Here is a 20,015-nt window from a genome sequence, read left to right as displayed (position 1 = left end):
CCCGGATTTGTCATGAGGAAATGATCAAACCCCAAAAGAGTGTTCAGTTGACAGATGTACTGCTGTGAAGTGCTTATCATGCGGTGTTAACAAGAGCCGTGCATTTGGTGTACTCGTTCTCACAGACTGCACTGTACTATGCTACTCCACCGATTCATTTTTATTTACTAAACTGAATAAAGAACCATATAAATGCAGGAAATAATGCTCCATCTTGAGCTCAGAAAAAAATGCTTTTTGCTGATCTCATTTATATGCCATCAACAGTAGACAGATATCTATCTATTCATTTCTCTCTATGCATACATTTATATACACAGGCACGTACATACATATTGAGTTTCTGAATGTGTGTACGTGAGAGTGTGCGTACATGTGAGCCTGAATATGCATGCATGCATGTGCGTGTGTGTGTGTGTGTGTGTGTGTGTGTGTGTGTGTAAACGCATGTGTCTACACAGCATATGAATGAGACCAGCACAAAGCATGCATTCTGAGCGCACGACAGAACACTTCCTTTCTTCCCAAGACGAAGGCTGACTGGATTAGTGACCCTGAGGGTCAGTCCAATCCTGGGTCTTCGCATTGCAACACAGAGAACCTATACATGGCGTTTCACCCTCCTCACCTGATGCTAATCTCAGCCTGTAAACATTTACATTAGAGAGTGTCGGGACGCCCCGACCGCGGGGCGCACGCTGGCCTCATTACCCAAATTGACAGGGGTAGCGAGACCTCCAGAGCTGTGTTACGGCTAACAGCTGGACAGCCCTGCTGGGGGGAGAGGTAGGAGAGACAATCAAGTGCGAAAGGTGCTAGAACTATAAAACTGGAACTCCTGACAGGCCTGCACTAAAAAAGGGGGCCCCACTGCTGCCAGCTGGCCAACCACACAGTCATTATTTTCATTACAAAAAGACCGCTTCTACCTCATACCAAGCCTGTTATTCTTTGTGTAGGTTGACAAAAAATACACACATAACTGCCTCAAGGAATGAGCTGAAGGGAGAGGCTGAAACAGTCTGGATTACCTTGGTATCCGTATTGTAGGAGGGATAACCACAGTGTTTCGGATGAGATTCTACTTTAAGATCTCAGCAAGCCTTGGGAATTACGACTTTACAGGCGGTAATGGACTTACGACAACCACTCTCCCAATGCTCAAGGCTATGTAACACATTTAAAAAGCAATAAAGAATGAATTGCCTTTATTACGTAAAAATAATTGCTTCTTATCTTTAATAACCCAAATGTTAAATTTAGATTGCTCTCATTTTTACTGAAGATACCTAAAAAAGGTAGGAGAGAGTGAACTGCCTGAGAGGATTTTTTTTATGCACAGCTCTGACAAGAGGACGAGCCGGTTTCTGTTTGTTTCTAACGATCACAGACTGCAGCAACTTTACCGCGCCTTCTAGGAGCTGTAACCTGATCTGAGGCCCTGCCCACAGTCCAGTCGCTGTTCAGTGACAGAGCAACTGTACTGGAAGCGTCTTGTGGGTCGGTCTGGCATCAAATGGACATTCCCTCTTCATCCCAAACTATACCTGTTCGAGTTTCCTGAGCAACTCCTGCAAGCTGAAGTTCAAGCCAATCATTGTCGGGTTGCGGGCTCCTCTACAGACTACATCTTTCAGTTAGAGATTCCTTTGCTCGTAGCCATGCATGGTCCAGCTTATAGTCCCCCAGAACAGCAATGTCCACAGTACACATCTTCCAATAGCACAGCACTTGTGTTTTCGCCTTGCCTGGCCACATAGCAACATCATCATCTCCATTTAGCAAAAAACGCAGAGGTGATGTGGAGACTCGCCAGGTTCCATGACCTAGGGGTGAATGGGGGAGAGTTCTTCCTCTTCGTGCTTTTCAGCAGGCACTAGTTTCCTCCTCTTCACCCCTTTAATGACCTGCAGTCGCCATGCCTTGCAGAATGTTTACTCCTGGGACGGTGCAGTGGCGTTTGTGCTCAATTACAGTTCTAAAAAGGCCTCTGTCTGGGTGATAGGGCGAGGGGGGAGAGAGAAAGAAAAAACAAAAAAGCACATGGTCCCCATCCACTCAGTTCTCTGCCACAGGACGGGTCCAACAGGGGGAAAAAAAACACCAGAACAAAAAGGGAGGGTAATGAAACACAAATTACTGCTCACGTGAACACGAGAAGGAGCAAGACTTCAGCTCGCATGACAGAGTAATCACTCCACAATGATCCCGGGAAAGAATGTCCCTTTCTCCTCGGCCCGCCGCGGGCACGTGGACGAACATACGCTGGCTCCTCTCAGCTCCGCCCGGGTATCGCCCGCTGCTGCTGCTCCTCCGGCCCGCTCGGCCTGCCCCTCATCTCCGGTTCTCCTCGCCGCCCGGAGTCCCTGCCGGAGGACACTGCCGTCTCTGGTCGCCGCGGAAAGTTCTGAGTTCCCTCCCGCTTCCAGCAGCTGTTTATTATTTTAATACAGCGTCCTCTCTCTCCCCTCCTCTAGCCCTGCTCGCTAACCCAGCACACTCCCACTTCCTGAGGCCTCTCTTGGCACCACTTCAGTCTGCCCAGAGGTGACGGGAGGGAGAAAAAAAACCAGAGAGGAAAAGTGTGAAAGGGCCGTGCTCCTCTTTTACCAAGACACTCAGTACCTGTCGGACCCAAGGACCAGCGAGGGCAAAAACATGTGGGTCTCACATGGAGGCTAACGCAAAGCAAGAGCGTTTCCACGCTGAAAGGCTTTCATCAGATTTATGCTGACAGAATGGAGCAATCCCTCATTTTTGGTGGTTACAAGTAGAATCCCCCCATAACAACTCTCTATAAGCATATCCACGGCCATCCATTTTGGCAAGTCTTTTATCACCCTCTGATTCACACGCCTCTGATTCTAAATGGTATGAACATGCTTCAAGCTCCAGACGTTATTTTCAGCTATGTTTCATTCCAACTTCTGACAGCGACGTGGGGGGAGGGTTAAATGTATAGGTTTCCATTGAAATTCATAACATTCGCTCTACTTTTTTTGGTTGTCCATACGTAGTGAATAACAGAAGGGCTAACATGTGTTCTGAATTCTAATGGAGGCATGTTATGAGACCTGACTGCTGCTGGAAGAAAATAATACAAAGAAGGATATTCAAAGAAAGCTACTTTGAACTACTTTACCTAATTACAATAACTGCATGTGCAGTTTCCTTCAATGGTTTTCAGAAAAACAATATGCATGCGCCTAAGATGAATTCATTACATACACAGAGTTTGGAAAAATTCACAGAAAAATACTCTTTAGATAAATCTTTGGAAATGAGGCACCATTATTCAGATCAACAACAGTAGTAGTCCATGTAGTATTTCGGTATGAGTGAAATAGGGAAACGGTTAAACAGCAGAAAATGACGATGCTTACAATATGGAAAATAGATTTCCTGTTTGATGCCTTGCATAACGTAAGGACCAAATCAAAAGCAGGCATACCCTCTGGTGCTTCTGAGAGCACAGGAGAGCTCGACTGACTGAAACTGCCTTGTGCCAAAGGAGTTCCCCACCGGCACAAAGAGAACACGAGGTAAAAGTTCCGTCGCATTTCTGCGGCTAAGAGGATTATTGTCATTATAGGGAGGTAAGAATAGGCTGCCATTTGGCCTCGAGCTCGGGGGAGAGGGGCAGAGAGAGGCTGAGCGTAGAGCTGGACTCAAACGAGCAGCGCACATCTGCCTGTAATTCTCCCCTCTGGATCCGAGTGCTGGAGGAGCCGCACTTCAATGGCCGCCTGTGATCCCCTCACGCTCAGCAAATGGGAGCGCTCAGAGGGGAGGCTCTGCCGGCGGCTTAGCCAAACACCTGTGCTACGGAGGCGAGACAGAGGACAAGTGTCTGAACCCGCCGATCTGACACGCTTTCCCGCCACCTCATGGGGGCCTGGGAGGGAGCTGGCTGCGGCACACCTATCTCAAAGGAAGCAGCGGTGTCAGCGTTGGGGAGCAGGGGTTCACAAGAGCACCTCCCACAGAACAGAAGGACCACGGGTGACTCCTCTGGCTTATTGATGTTAGCTTGAAAAGCGAGCCTAACAAGCGGCACAAATCAGTAAAAGGAGTCTCACTTCAGCACCTCAGTATGTATGATGGAAATAAACTACAAAGAAATCTTGCTTTTCAATAAATAAGTGACAGTAAAATAACACAAAAAAATAAGAACATGAAAACTGTTTAAAAAAAATCCAGAAATGCTTATTATATGACTGACACCAAGTAACAAACTGTCACAGACAACAAAAAGCACAGACACGCCAAACATCACAATGCAAATTCAAATTCAAATTACATGCATTACTTGTCATATACTTATTACATCTGATACTTTTAACAGACAAGAAGAATCTTAAGGGGGAGAAAATGGTGCATTTAAATGGTCAATTCAAACCATTTTGTTTACAAAACCAACAGAACCAAATGTGCAGGAGGTGAATTGATTATGGTTCCAATGCCACACCTGTGATTGTTCTGTTCAAATGACGGCAGGCAGTAAATATAACAAAAGACTTATTTTATGCATACTTTATTCACTTATCAATATTCAATCAGGCTCCACATGTTATCAACATCCAAAAAAGAGAGCAGAAATGAGAGCTTTTCTTTGATCCTCAAACAGAACTCCTCTGGGTCAGCCATTCCAAGGATACGGGAAAATGAACAGAATTACAAGAAGCGTTTGCCAAATTTACCCTCTTCATTTTCTCCATTTTTTCTAGCCCAGATAATATTGTTCTTTCCTGCTTTAAAATAGCCTTTTGGGTGACTGCATTTTAATGAGATTGCTTTGTTAAGATGTTTCGACAAGCCTGAGAAAAATAACTGAAATTACACAGAAACCAGGAGAAGTCGAAGTCTGTCGAATGGCAGCGCTGCAGTGATTCTCAAGGTTCTGATTCTCATCTGGGGAAGCTCCACCCTCTTCCTGTTAGTGCTCAAATACATATCAATACCTAAACACACCACTTCCATTTCTCCAAAAAACCCAAACAGCCTTTGCTGCAATCAGCAGCACAGTGCCAGTACACTTGTCAGAAACGGCCCGTGTGTATTCCACAGTGATAAATGACTCCTGACTACAGATCAAAATGACAGGCATACTGTTTACTGACAAACTGATTAAAAGCAGGTGTGACAACATGGCGCCCGGGCCGAACAGTTGGTGCACTGTGCACAGGCCATTTGCGTCTCCATTGTGCTCAGAGCCCTTTGCCTTTTTTCCATGAACACATTAGCGAAATTAGCAAGAACAGATCCATTCCGGCTGATGTATCTCTCCACATGCTTGGCTGGCTCGCCTGACAGGCAGTAAAATGCTTTGGCAATCCACCATAACTTCTGGAAAGGTTTGGAGGTGCACCTTTTAAGAGGCTGTCTGCCCAAGAAAGCTGCACTCAGAGATCAATGCTACAGTGTCAGAGGTGTCCCACGATAAAGCAATAATTCTAAATGGAACATACTAAAGTGATTTTGTTCAGAAGCGTAGTTTTTACCAATAAAAACACTAAACTTTAGCATTGTACATCTGTAGCTTCTTTTAATCGTGTGCTGTTTGGATTCAAAAGTAGACATGCTTACTGTTGACAGAAAGAATGTGTCCATACAGCATGGAATGTCTCATCAGCTGCAGATCAAGGAAAAAGATGAAAACAATGAACTATGGGAACTGCACCAGAGGACTGAGTGCTGGGACAGCATTCACATGACCTTCCCATACCTTCTTTGTCACAACACAAAGAATAATGAGGGCTAATGGATCCAGGAAGTGTGTGTGTGTGTGTGTGTGTGTGTGTGTGTGTGTGTGTGTGTGTGTGTGTGTGTGTGTGCGCGTGTCCGTCTGTCTATCTGTGGTATAGCCTCATATGAAAGTGCCATCTACTATTTCTCCAAGGCTTAGCAGGGACATTGTTAGTCAGCAAAAAAAAAACCTAACACCTCAGTCGACCTTCTCTCATTCAGGAGTGATTATGCGAACCTGGAGGAAATAATTTGCAGCTTCAGAGCTCTCTCTACCTGTTGACAAAACTGAAGGCACATCGAGAGACAGACCATTCTCCAAGGAACGCTGTTCTACTTTGTTGTCCACCACGTCGCGATGACAGGATGGTGAAAAAGTAACACAAAAAAATTCAGATCAAATGAAAGAGGTGTAAAAGCGAAAGCAGCATTAACAAGCTCTCGGCGGAAATGTCTGGTCCATATCCCACAATGCCACAGTCTCCAGTGAAAGGTCACTGAGAAAAGCGGGGGGGGGGGGGGGGGGGGGGGTGTTAGAATTTAATTCAACTAAAACATGTTGCAGACATAGCTGCTCTTCAAAGGAATACACAGAGTGTGAGACTGACAAAAGGCAGACAGCATGGCTGTGTTCTCCTGGTGAAAGCACAGGCACCTAAAGGCTTAATCCAATACCACACAAGGAAGAAAGGGACTGCTAACAAACACAGCCCCCAGTTTGAATTTCTACCACTTTGTATTAACAAGGTAAAACACGTCCGCTCTCAGAACTAAGTGAAACGTCTTCAGAACTGGGCGAGTCCTTGAACATCTTTTTCAGGATTGCAGTGCCCATGCACCCACTTAAATTTTCATTATCCGACTTCCGCATCAATGGCAGTGCGTGCGAGATCGTGACTGTGGAGGAGAAGCCTCCAGTGATCTGAGCTCCCGCGGAGTGAAAACGAACGCACGCACCTCTGTTCTCCCAATCGGATGAACAGACTCCCGCAACCGCGCCGGCGCATCTGTCCGAAAGAACATCTGAACGCACTCACTGCTGCACAGCTGCGTCTTAATAGACAATAAGGTTTCCTCGCTTTCTTGATCAGCTCTTTCATCAAACTTCCCCCGCAAAGCAGCGCAAACGCCGTGTCTGCCAAGTTTCATATGCTCGTGCTCTCGATAAACATGTGATTGGGTTGGCTGCGTTGCCAGTATGAGTTGGGATTAAGTAATCAAATGATAAAAATGATCTTCCGCAAATAACAAGGTACACATTCGCCTTATAAATGAATCAAATCGAATGAGCTTGGAGGAGAGGGAGAGCGTAATGAATGTTTCATGGATCCCTTTTAGTAAATTTGTGCAGTATGCACTCCTGCCCTGTTCAGGCTGATTACATTCCACAGGGAATAAGGCCTTTGAGGACATGCTATCTCAGCTCCATCAGGTTCAAGCATTCCGAATCTGCAACCCCTCCCCGCACGGGGGCACTTCCTGTGGGCGTGGCCGCGCTGTTATCACCACAGCATAACGTCCTGTTGGAGTGATAGTGCCATGGCTAAAAGGTGATTAAATCTTCTGGCCCCACATCTGTGTGTGTGTGTGTGTGTGTGTGCTTACATGCGTACATTCCCCCTGGCCTCAGCAGATGCTTCCATTACTCTCCACCATTTGTCTCTGTTGGCGTCTCTGTGTGTGTGCATATTCTGTGCATGCTTGTGTGTTGCTAGTTCTCAACAGCAGCTTCTAGGAGTTTCCAACTTTGCTCTCTTCTCAGGTCTTTTCAGACTCACCTGCTGGGGATTGGAAATCAATCTACCTCAAAAAGCCAACAGGACAGGAAATATCCCTGAATCTGTAAGGAGCTAAGCCTACAGGAGCTTCTCATTTCCATGCACTGAACTGACAGCGGGGGAGGAAGTCAGACTTCCCGGTGTGGTCTCCTTCCAACCACAAAGAGTATTCATTTCCCTCTTTAATACAAACCATTTACTGGAAACCGTTCAAAGGTAACATGGGGAACTTTCAATCTGAGGTTTGCGTAGTCTAAGACTCTGAAGGGATGCGCTGGTATAGCACAATTTGTCAGGTCCTGTACGCATCACAAGCCCTGTTATTGGGTCAAAAGGCTTCAGGAGTCCAGTAACAGAGCAGAGGGTTCATGAATAAAACATGAATAAAAAGCGACTGACTCTGACAAGCATCCTTTCGATTTCCTGAAATTCTCCTGGTATATTATAATCAATGTAATTAATGCATGGGTAGAAATCATCATGCCATACAGGTTACAGAATAATGCTTTATGGGTTATTTAACTAAAAGCTAATATGTTTCTATATTTGGCTATATTTATGACCAGAGTGATTAAGATTATTGAGTTCCGGATATATTTCTGCCAGAGTGCAGACAAAATTTCGATGCAAAAAAGTATGAGTGAGTTAGTGAGTCAGAGAATGAGTGAGTGTGTGTGGGTGTGTGTGTGTGTGTGCGTGTGTATGGCTGAGCTGAACATCAATAAATCACACTTTCAATAAAATCATTCATTTTGGGAGCTGTACATCAATGTTTGGGTAGTTTTTCATTTATTCTCATTTTGCACCTCTCCCATGTACTTGAAGAGCACATGGGTCGTGTTAAAGACCGGCAGCCAGATGGTGGAGATAATGGTCAGCCCTGAGCACATGGCATCACTCATAATGACAGATCGGAGAAGACGTGTACGACAGAGGGAGAGAGGCTGCAGCATGCGATCGCTCTGCTACAGCTCTGACATATGATCGGTTACCTGTACAACAGGTAAACTAATGAGCCGCACAGTACAGTACAGTAACACACAAGAGAGTATGCAGCACACAAAGCACGTATCATTGGAACAGACTAGTTTTTTGGAAAAAGATTTGAACGGCCACGGCTTTAGAGGAAAAAGGAAGCACCCTAAGCTAAATTGGAACGGGCTGTCTGGCAACATGGGACAGAAACACAAGACTAAAGCTCGAGTGTAGAGCACACAGAATAGAGCAGGTGTATCACAGCAGGTTGATGAGACGGTCACTTTGAAAGGAAATTAAAAAACAGCCATAGCTTTGGGGTAGAGCTAGACCGGCTGAGGCTGCACTGCTGCTGGACATTTGAACAAAATGTCAAGTGAGGTAAAAGGAGACAGCGTGAATACAGCCTTTTGCTGGGGAAGAACAGGGGTGAGAGAGTCTCCAACAAAGGGATGGATGAAGACTGGAGGAAGTGATGGAGGTGGAAAAAAAAGGAAGGGGGGGGAAGAGCTGGTGGAAAGCAAAGGATGAAGACTGGTTAGAAGGATGGAAATAGGAAGAGGCAAAAAAGAGAAAGGGGAAAGACTGATAGACAGATGGAAATGGATAGAGAAAGGGATTGGAGGGAAAGGGAGCAGGAAGAGGCTGGAGGAGGCCCAGACACTCTGAGGGGACAAGGAGCGGATCCAGCGAAGAACTGGCAGTCTCCATGTGCATCTGCTGTGCCACACCAGATTAACAGACCGGACACTTTGATGGACAGAGGGGAACAGGAGGAGTATGGCAAGAGCATGCAGCAGGTGGATCCAGTTGGACACAGAGGAAGACACAGGGACAGGCTGATTAGAGCCTGCCGGACTGAGCCAAGGTGTATGGAGAAAGATTAGGAGGAGGAGGAGGAGGAGGAAGGTGTGAGCCTGACAAACCCAAAGTCTGGGACCCTTAAAGTTCACTAGAATCGTCCGTCATACAGCAAACCAAGTACACACGCATCATAGCATTGTTTAGATTGTCATAACGCCATTTCTTTAACGTGATTGAAACCCACTGATACCAAGACACTAACGGGTGGTTAAAAGGCAAAGCCTAGCCATTTCCCCTTTAAATGCTTCTTTCTTATGGGTGTCAGAGTGAATCCAGCCGTGTCAGTTACTGCTGTGGCACTGTGATAACTCGATATGACATCGATGTTCTGAAATAAGAATCAAGTCACTATTCTGTCACGTGTCTGCGTCCACATAATAATAATAGCTAGTGTGGGAAAGGAAGCTTTCAGAAACCGTTTCCATGGAAAAGCCCCATCGTTTCCACCCACAATGGCTGGAAAATCCCCTCCTCCCCACTTCCACTCTAGTTTTTGCAAATAAACAGCAAACCTATTTTTATGCAGTTTTCCAGCCGGTTGATATCCAAATCATCAGCTGACGTCTGATTACTATTTGTATGCTTAGCCAACACCCATATCCATTTATATCACTGGCCATTTACAGAAACAATTCAGGTGCAAGTCATGTGTTTTAACAGCAACAATCACAGTGCTACAACCAGGATTCACAAGTCCAGTTCCCACATCACTAAGCTGCTGTCAACTAATTTAATTACTTCACTGCACAACCAGATCTACCAGAACGGTATAATCACTGTCCAAATGTTTTATATGGTCAATAACATCAGTCAAGAAGTGACCGTATATGAAATGAATATAAGTATATGATTGGTCTAGTGCAATATTATCTAATACACAGTGGTATGTGAGTGTAGTCCTGGTACATCCCACTGACCTACACAGGTAATGTGATCAAATACCCACTGTATCAGAACCAAATTCATTTTTCACCTTCCAAATGGTACTTTTGAAGCCCGCTGCTTCTGCACACCCCCCTTTTCAAGGGTGCGTTTTGGCTTTCAGTAAGTATTCAAAGTGTGAGTTTAAAATAAGTATTCCACTGAATATTGTGGAATTATTCATAAAGCCTGTATAATTCATGCGCAAAGGGACAATTATTTTCAGCGACACCTCCTCCTCTTTCTGCAGCAATTTTTATATATTGGAGGAGAAAAAAAAAAAAAAACATAAAAAGAAGTCAAATTTTTCAACTCAAACTGACAGCAATTTCACAAGTACAAGGGGGAGTTTATGGCCTCTGCCACACAAATAAACGCAGACAATGATTTGAAAAGAGTACGCCTCTACAAATGCCCCCGGGGGCAGAACGTGACTCTGGATTTGGTCACTGTATTCCGTAAGGTTATTATGTTACAAAGGAAATAGAACACAATTAGAGCTCCAGCCACAGCTGACTTGGGAACATTCAGAGGGCTTTGCAGGGGCGAGATTATGTTGCCTCTCGCAACCGCATTTCTCCTACGGACACCCTCAGCAGGGGCCCCCTCTCTCTCCGCTGCCCAACAAAAGCCACGAAATGGCTCTGGAGAGGAATCAGCAGCTGGAATCTGCTTTCATTAGGGACACCTTTGTCGCTAGCCAACAGCGCAGAGATGGGCATTTCATCCACAGCACAACGCTCTGGGGGGACAAAGACTATCCTCTGGTGATGGCCAAGGAATGGACCCAATTTGCAGCTTTCTTCTGCTGAAAGGGGGAGGGGGGCCAAGCCCGTTACCTCACTCCCAAATGTAAAGATATCTCCTAGTGGATCCACCCACAGCACATTAAAACACATGTCAGGAGCTCTGAAGAAAAGGCAGATTTCTCGCCGCCTCACCGATGTAAACTGCTGCATTCCTCCATCACAGAGTTTCTGAAAACACCAATGCTGTGCCTGAATTCCAAATCAGTCAATTAAACAAACTGTATACTCATAACCAAGGGGGCACCGTGCACGATATGCCATTTCAGTTTTGGATATCAGCTTTGAACAGGTTGCTATGGAAAGTCTTTGACTGCTATCAACAGGCATTAACACCTCCGCAGAACGGCAGAGGGTAGGCCCGGCAAGCCGCTGTGTGCATGAATGTCCGCTCACTGTGATTGGCAGCTCCATTCGAGGGACTAATGAGGAGCGAGGCAGACATTACCGAAGGAGCACCTATTATTCCAGGGGTATTATTATTCCGAGCAGTTATTTTGACGTTGTTTCAAGTGCCAGTGGAGACATTCAGGACGGGCTGCCCTTCACAGGTGGTGAGGTACTGTTGAGCTCTCCGCCATGACTCGAGACGCTCTGATCATGCTTGGTTGGTTAACCGGCCCACACAAAGTTCGATTTAAACCTTGTTTAATTTAAAGCAAGCTCAACCAGGTGAGGCCGATACTACTTCTGCGATTTAGCAACATGTATGATCAAAAAAAGCCAGTCAAAGCATTAAGGACTACCACTGACACATTTGATTTTGTTGAAAAGCACTGCTGTGGCGTATCCCAGCTTCAGTAAATGAGCAGAGAAGTACAGTTACATCCCACATCCACATTTCAGAAACAGATATAAACATATCCCCCACAGACACAGACAGAAAGATAAGGGTGAGCTTTTCCTCAGGCACCAGGAACAGGGCCACTAGCATCCCTCTTGTAAAAAGTCAAAAACAGTAACAACAGTCCCACAAACCTGAAAACATACTCTATATACTGTATGCATTTCATGGCATGTGATTCACACTTAACATGACCATAAACTGTGTGCCTGTACCTGTATTCAGAACGTACACTTTAATCGTGATCAAACGGAAAACAATGCATTCTGGGCCATCGAATTAACAAAAGGCTTCAAACTGAACAGGGCTGGAATCGCAGCTTAAAGCAAGCAAAAAAGGAAAAACATATCCTCTACAGAGCCCACTCTAAGTTCAGCATACAGACTCTATTCATGGAAATTGCTGTTCCATGCGCGTTCCGACTGTAGAGTGTAAAACGCGGCAGACTGTTTACAGTGAGGCGGTAAAAATTCCAGAGCGCAGATGATCTCTCGCACCTGCGTTAAGTGGCCGGCTGACACCTCCCATACATTTTCATTGCGTGCAGTGTTCCTCCCCCCATCAATAATGCGGAGGCGAGAGGCGGGGGGGGGGGGGGTGTGACGGATGGCCTCTCCCCACGCTCGGCGGAGGTACGGGCGAGAGAGGGGGACGGAGCGGCGAGGCGGGCGAGAGAGGCGCGTCGTCCATTTCAGACGCGGGGATGAAACAGGACTTTCTCCGTGGGCCCAGGCTGACGCTCGCTACAAAGGACAGGCCTTGACCCGCCCTGCTCCTCTCTCTGTTATTACCCAGGGAAAGGAGGCGAGGGATCATCCTCCCCGCGTCACCTCTCCCGGCTCCATCAAACACGCCATGGCAACTGGTCTCCGAGCGATTTATTACTTTACAATACGACCAATAATGTGTAAAGACTGCCGGTGCTGCGGCACAGACGACCTCCGGGTCATCGGCGGGCAGAGATAAACTCTTCATCACACAAAGCCCCACTGGCTCACGATAGGACCACCATTACAAAAAAACCCAGCTCTGCACACAATAAAGACAACACATCAAATATCCACTAACGCTGGACATTATATCGTTATTGCCAGAGAGTGCTCGAGTTGTAGTGTAGCTCTGGGCACCCCACCGCATCATAAAGCAATCTGGGGAAAGGACTGCGGACACAGGCTCTGCTTCCTGGCACACTCTGTATCGCTCACTCAAATGAAAAGTGTCGTGCTGGTGGCAAACGTGCTATCAGCTCTGTCTCACAGTGATTAAACCCGGTGCAGAAAACACTGGAAGCTTTGACTTATAGTCTGAATCATTCCACTCCCATTAGCTGCGGGCTCAGACCCCCAGCAGGGTGGGACTCGGGCAACGCTGGATTCACTGCTCTGCCTCAATCACGAAGGTCAGAGCTTCTTTATTGAGGTGCCAGAGGCTTCCATGGAGCTCAGAGCATATTCTGCAGTGTGGCTTTAGACTCCACAAGCATGCTGTTTGTCAAATGGATATTTCAGCCGTATATGAATTAAATCAACCTCTGTACTTGTTGATTTGTTGGTTATTTATTTATTGTTCGGTGAGAAAGGTATATGTGAGACAAATATCCTAAAACCATTCTTCATCATGTGATTTAAGTGTATATCCATTGTGTTTGATTTACATATACTAATTATTTGCTTAGACAATAAACTGCTTCTAATTATTATTCTCTGTTACATATAAAACTACTGTACATATATTTATCACTTTCATACCGGTCTAAAGAAATTGTGACAGTATTAACACATATATGGTGATTTCATGAATCTTTAAAAATCTGGAATTTTTACATATGTGAACCATTTGTCAAGTAACTTGAATCTGATCAGTGAACTAACCATGTGGCAGTCAAACACAGCATCAGTTTTTCTGCTCATGTAATTCCTACACCATCACTTGACTGAATTATAACCCTATTTATGCTTCTGTACTTGGCACCACTTATTATAATGCTATTCTCAACCATTTCGATTGCTCCAACCACTTTTCCTGGCCTGGCACTACAAGGCCATCTTTTCCCCCTTTATATTGACAGTTCCTTTATAGCCACTTTTATTTGTGTTAAGCAGAGCTTTATAACAGCGCTATCATGCAGCACGCTCCGCTTAACACCATTTAATAAATGTTAAATTCCTTCTAAGTACTTCCTGATATTTTAATGAGGAAAAGTTTCCTGTCATTCCCCTAATTCTCCCTGACACATTTGCAACTCCGCAGTGCAGTAAAAGGAGCACGGCCGCTCTCAGGTAATCTGCAGCCGGCACAGAACAACACGCGCAATGAGGTTTATGACACGATTGGGCGTGTAAGTGTTCCTGCAGGTGTGATGTTAAGAGCGGTAATTGGCAGGCCCGTCCTTTGCGTTGATGGCTCTCACTGATTGCGGCCGCGCCGAGCCGAGCTGGAGGGTCGTTGTTGCTCGAGGGCCATTCCCCTCTGATTGACGGTGTGCCTTCCTGATGAGCCCGCGCACCGAGAGCACCATCACTCTCCCGTTAGTGCCTGTCTCCCAATTACCATTATGAGCCCCCATGCTTCAAACAGCTCGTTAGGGGGGTTCCAAGGAACAGCGAGAGCCAAGCAATACAGATGTCATTTCAGACTAGACAACAACAATGGCAGCAAGAAAAAAATAAAAAAAAGAAGTATGATAAAGACAGAAAGCAACATGTCAGAGTGCTGATCAATCACTGCTCACCACGGCTGGGTTTTAGTGAGAAATGCATCTCTGTCCTGTGAAACTCAGCCATTTTGCTGAAGTGAGTATCATCTGCATTGTCATGAATAAAATATATTCTCAGAAGTGGTGAGCAATGGGAGCTCTTTATGGCTTTGGCAGAAAATACTGGTGCGCATACAGCAAGAACAACAGGGACCTGAGCTGAAGTGAAAAGAATTCTATTCTATGACGCCTGAATGGTGTTGTGAATGCACTTGCTGGTCTGGGATTGTTACTGACCAGGGCTGGCACCGTTGCTCATAAAACCTGGATGGATACACTTCTGTTCTCTTGTGATGGAAGTCCCTCCGGATAAAAGTGTCTGCTAAATGAATGTAATGTAATTATGGTTGGACTTCTGTACCATGATAATGCATGATAAATATGGCTTCATAATGAATTCATAATTGGGTGGGTTTACACTACAAGTTTTAAGGTTTAGAAAATGCATAAATCCATTTCAAGGCAAACTGCCAAAACAGTATCAGAAGTAAGTGGGATTTTTTCCTTTTTACAGTTAGTCATTTCAAAGATTATGCATTCTGTCCATTGTGAAACTGCCGCTGCAAAACATGTATTTGAAACTCAGCCCCTCTAAATCTGTCTGTGAAAACCTGAGGCTCGTCCTTCCCTGAAAGGAGTCAACAAATCCCTAATATTTCTGCTCCTCGGCATCTGACTTTCAGGAGGATCAGGCACAGAACATCTTCGTTCAGAGCCACTGAGACAGTCAGGCAGATTTTATAGGCCCCCATCACTTCCTGCACTGCAACTATGGCTTATGGTGACAAATCGCCCCAGTCCAGCTCCGCACATAAATTACACCCCGAGCGGAGCCACTTTGGCATCTATCATTAAACTGAAGGAAATAGCGGAATCACAGGTCATTCTAATTACTCTGAAGAGAGGTGCTGTGGTGACACAACTCAAAAGCCCTGATGTTTTCATTTACATTCATGTGAATAGAGCCATCTAGATCGCCTGAACTGACATATGGCGAGCTTCAAAGCTGAACACCAGGCTGGAAAAATATCCTAAACCACCCAGCATTGTTTACTTTGAGTATTTCCTTTGCGCGTTCTGCTGAACGACAGGAAGGCTCTGAACGCCTGAAAAGTAAATCTTGCTCCAATTAATGTGAAAGATAAAATGAACTTAATTAACCTAATTACAGCAAACATCAGAGAAAGTGAGGGGGAAATCTTTTCTGCTCCATTTCATACAAGCTTTTGGAAATGTACACATGGAGGTAAATTAACAAACACAACGAGCTCGGGTCACAGGGGAGGCAGGAGGAGACTAATGTCGGCTCATGATCCAGCACTTTTGGTGGGACTTCCTATCGATTTTTATTAGAGTGCAGCACATAAAAATTGGGATCTGAACAACAATATAAAGAGATGATGCAATCCGAGAGACCAGAACCTGTGGGAGCACCCAGGCATTTAGGGAAATGGGATGGTGCTTTATGGGCAACAATTCTAATGAATTCTATAATTTACTGGAGCATCCTCTCCTGACAGACAATATGAAGAGCAATATGAACAGTTAGCCCCAGAGTGTTTGATATGCCCTGCCTCGGTGGCGAATGCTGACGCCTGTTAAGGCTGCTCTCAGCTGAATCCATACAAGGAGTTTATAGCCTGAATTGACGGTTAACATATTTATTCCATATTGGTGTCTACACCCTCCCCATAGAGGCACCTGTTTGTTTCACTTCCAAGATCGTCAGCCGAAAACAAGGGGTGAAAAAAATTACACACACAAATGCAGGAGAGGACATGGTGTCCTATTTCTGAAGTGTTCTTTTTTAAATGAGTGTTTGTTTAATTATAATGCTGATTAAAGAAAAACAGAGCACATTCATAGCTACATACAGGAAAGCGGAAAGCAGCTTATGGTGTAATGCCCTACGAGTGGTCGCTCTGGGGAAGATAGTGGAAATCTGTGTTACACAATTAGAGGTCCAGTGCCACATCTTTAGGAAATCCAAAATAGCCCAAAATATAGAAATGGAAGACAGGAGGCTCTGTGCATGAGTTAGCTGGCTGTCCTGAATAGTGTCCAATCTGATGAGGGAACGCCATCTTTGCACTGAAGTGGTGTATGGGCTGTGTGAAACCAGTTTACTCTTGATTCTTGGCTGTATTCAGACCCATCTAATCCATTAGTGGAACAATGCGGTGTCCAAAATGGAGGGGTGCATCCAGAGAGCCGAGTCCAGATTTGACTGGTGGGGGCAGAGCGCATTTAGGATACAAAAGCCCACCAAAACAGACAACTGGAGGAACCATGCGCACTCTTTAAAGCTGAAGTGCATTAAGCTGCCAATACAGTTCTGCCGTTGATTGATTTTATCTGTAACATGCACTTAGCAGTTTGGAGCCCAGGGTAAATCGCTAACTTTACCACGGCTGCTGTCATGGTGAATTAGTAGTGTAGAGGTGCAGACATACCAGAGAGATAACAGGCAGATCACTCTACAGGTTTCCTTCCAAATGCACATTCCTCACCCAAGATGCGTTCACCAGCAATAGTAACACCGCGTACCGCTGTGCTTTGATCTTGCGAAAGACGCCATAAACAAAATAATACTAAAATAGAGAACCGTTTCAGTTAATGGACAAACAACAAAAGGCCATGTGATTGTCGGTGTGAACACTTAGGAATCATTTAGGCACGGATACAGTAACATTTAATGTTTGCTGCTGAAATGAGCACATCTGGCAGAGGAACTGTTCCCGCATTCAGTGACAGCACAACAGAGAGCAACGGGTGAGTCCAAGACCATGTCCACAGCAAGCAGGGCACAGGCGACAATAATCCAACAACAAATACGTTAATCTCCTGAGCCTGGAATTCAGACACCATTACGACCATTTCCAGCTCTGTCTTGCCCATGCCAGACACCCCAAGCATAAATTTCCCTTTAATGTAAAAAAGAATTATTCCGATGCCAGGCATCATATATTACTCGCTACACAAAGGTGACTTCTGGGACCCGCTTTTATGCTTTTAATTTGCATACATTAAACTGTCAAAGCTTAGTGTCATTCCCCATTCAATTATTTTTTTAATCTGCAGTCTTCCCCTCTCTTGCCTCGCTGATCTCAAGATCTTCTTCGGGGCAGAGATACGAAAGGAGATGTCCCTCTCCACACACTGTGAGGTCAGCAAGACGGAACACATGGCCTGCCGACAATGCACCAAATGCTTCCAAGTGCACAGATGCACACGAACACACACACACACACACACACACACACACACACACACACACACACACACACACACACACACACACACACACACAGCAGATTTAAAATGTCAATTTTCACAGCAGTGCTTTGACACAGCTTCTGAAGGGCACTTACATTTGTCATTGTTTAAAAAAAAAATCAAACGCTGGATAAGGTGACAGATAAAATATTTATCACACGGCATTAACAAGAACGGTGGTGTGATTGGTACTTTCATATACTGTAAGACACTAACTGATTTTTCATTTACTTCCAGTAATTAAAATCCAATGAGGACTGAGGTAAAGTGATACAGTTTAAAAAGAAAAACCCACAATGCCCTTAAAAATCAATTCATTTCAATTTGCAGTACATTTGTAATTCTATTCTGAAACGACCTTAGGAAAGGGGAATTAACAGCTGCTATATTTAGCCCACTTTTCTGTTCAAGATCTGAGCCTGGTTTTGTTTTCAAAGTGTCCAGAACTGCTATTATATACCATTATACTTTTACAAGGGGCTAATTCAAATAAATGGGAGTAGCATAGAAGGACTAAAAAAGCAAAGCCAAAAAACAACATTAGAACATTAGAATATTTTAATTAATTAATAGATTTATTTAAACTCATTATAAACTTGTAATTGGGTAAAAAGCTATTAAAGCCCGCAGCCACTCGTGCAGACATTTGAACCTGTGTTTCCATCATGAGTGACCCGAGGCTTTGACACAGATAATACAAGCTCTTCTGTCACATTTCGAACATCAAGTGCTTTCCAGGGTGTGCCGGACGAAGCGCCCTTTAACCAGGCAGAGCTGGGTGGCACTTTTCTAATTATCGCCCGCAAATGCAATTATAATGATGCATGCGTTTTATCAATTGTAATCAATAACATTATGATCCGGCAGATTTTGTGACCGGAGAGAGCGCCGGAGAGCTTGGCACCAGATTGCAGGAAATTGATAGGAGAGAAAAAGGTCACACTGCTTAACGCTCACTAACTCCACCAGGCGCAAATGTAATTATTGAAAAATAGATCGAGTGAGGCTATAAGAAAGGGAAATTAAACGTGTTTTGTCAAGAGCGGACGTCTCCCGTAATTTAAACATATGTTTGCAATCAACTGTGAGGGTCAAAAGGCTTCAAAGGTTTCCTAAACGACTACAAAATTGGTGCTCTCCTGTAGATGGCCGTGTCTGGATGCAAAACGACTGCAGGTTACTTCAGGGATTCCCAAATTTTACTCACCCTTCGTCTTGATGACCAGATATTAATTCATTTATTTCAGGTATTAAGAGGAAGTATCATTTCGTTTTAAGTAATACACTTTTGTGTACGTGTTTCTTGTTCTGTTATCAGGCTATGGAATAACACATGGTGAGGCACTGAAATGCAGCCTCAGACCGTTAATATTTCAAGGACGAAGTTTCTGGTAGCTAAGCTTCCCATTAAGGACCACTAGATGGAAGATAAGAGTAATGTTCTCCGTCTGCCGTGCAGTCTGTGTGAGAGACATCTGAAGTGCAAGCAGAATTAACCTCAAAGGAGACGGCCCAGAAAGCACTGTGCCCTATCAGAGAGTTGCGCCACCGTCTCTGAAAACTACAGCTCACGTCCACCCATGACATGACACACAGACCTGGCACCTGACATTCCTTGAAAACATTTTGATGACTTGCTAAGGGATGAATATGAATCTCTCACACATAATATAATACACAATATGCTTGAAAGGGCTTTGATTTAGGTATTATCAAGGCTTTAGTTGAACCTGATCTGCTTAATTCCTGTCACAAAATAGCAAAATACACTTGAATGGAACACAAAAAAAATCACATCGCAGTTATAATTTATTGTCGTATTTCCAGATATGATTCACTATTTATTTCACTTTTTACCTTTCCAATAAAATGAATGACATTGCAAGGATATCTATTTTGATGTCATAACCTCAATGGTTACCGATGCTGACAATGGTTTAAGTAGACCTCCATGCTCAAAGTTCTTTGTGGGGTTCAACTAATACCTGAAAGGGGCAGCCCTACATGCTGTGGCTTTAGAAATGAAACAATAAAGAGGTGCCATCAATTCA

At 44.6% G+C, this 20,015-nt stretch overlaps 1 protein-coding gene across 6 annotated transcripts in view; it reads right to left on the bottom strand.

The window, feature by feature from the left end:
- Positions 1-20,015, bottom strand: part of utrn (utrophin) — a 181,854-nt gene that overhangs the window by 64,569 nt on the left and 97,270 nt on the right. The window contains exon 1 of one of the 6 annotated variants that reach the window (XM_036549535.1): positions 1,548-2,424. The exons of the other annotated variants lie outside the window; for them this stretch is intronic. Coding sequence (XP_036405428.1) covers positions 1,548-1,598 — 51 coding nt within the window. The 5' untranslated portion in view covers positions 1,599-2,424. Of the gene's footprint in view, positions 1-1,547; positions 2,425-20,015 lie in introns of those variants that run through there. 6 annotated transcript variants of the gene reach the window in all.

The sequence above is a fragment of the Megalops cyprinoides genome, chromosome 17 (assembly GCF_013368585.1).
Source record: "Megalops cyprinoides isolate fMegCyp1 chromosome 17, fMegCyp1.pri, whole genome shotgun sequence".
NCBI lineage: Eukaryota > Metazoa > Chordata > Actinopteri > Elopiformes > Megalopidae > Megalops > Megalops cyprinoides.
Note: the sequence above shows the minus strand (reverse complement) of the source record. Positions and strands in the feature narration are given on the sequence as shown.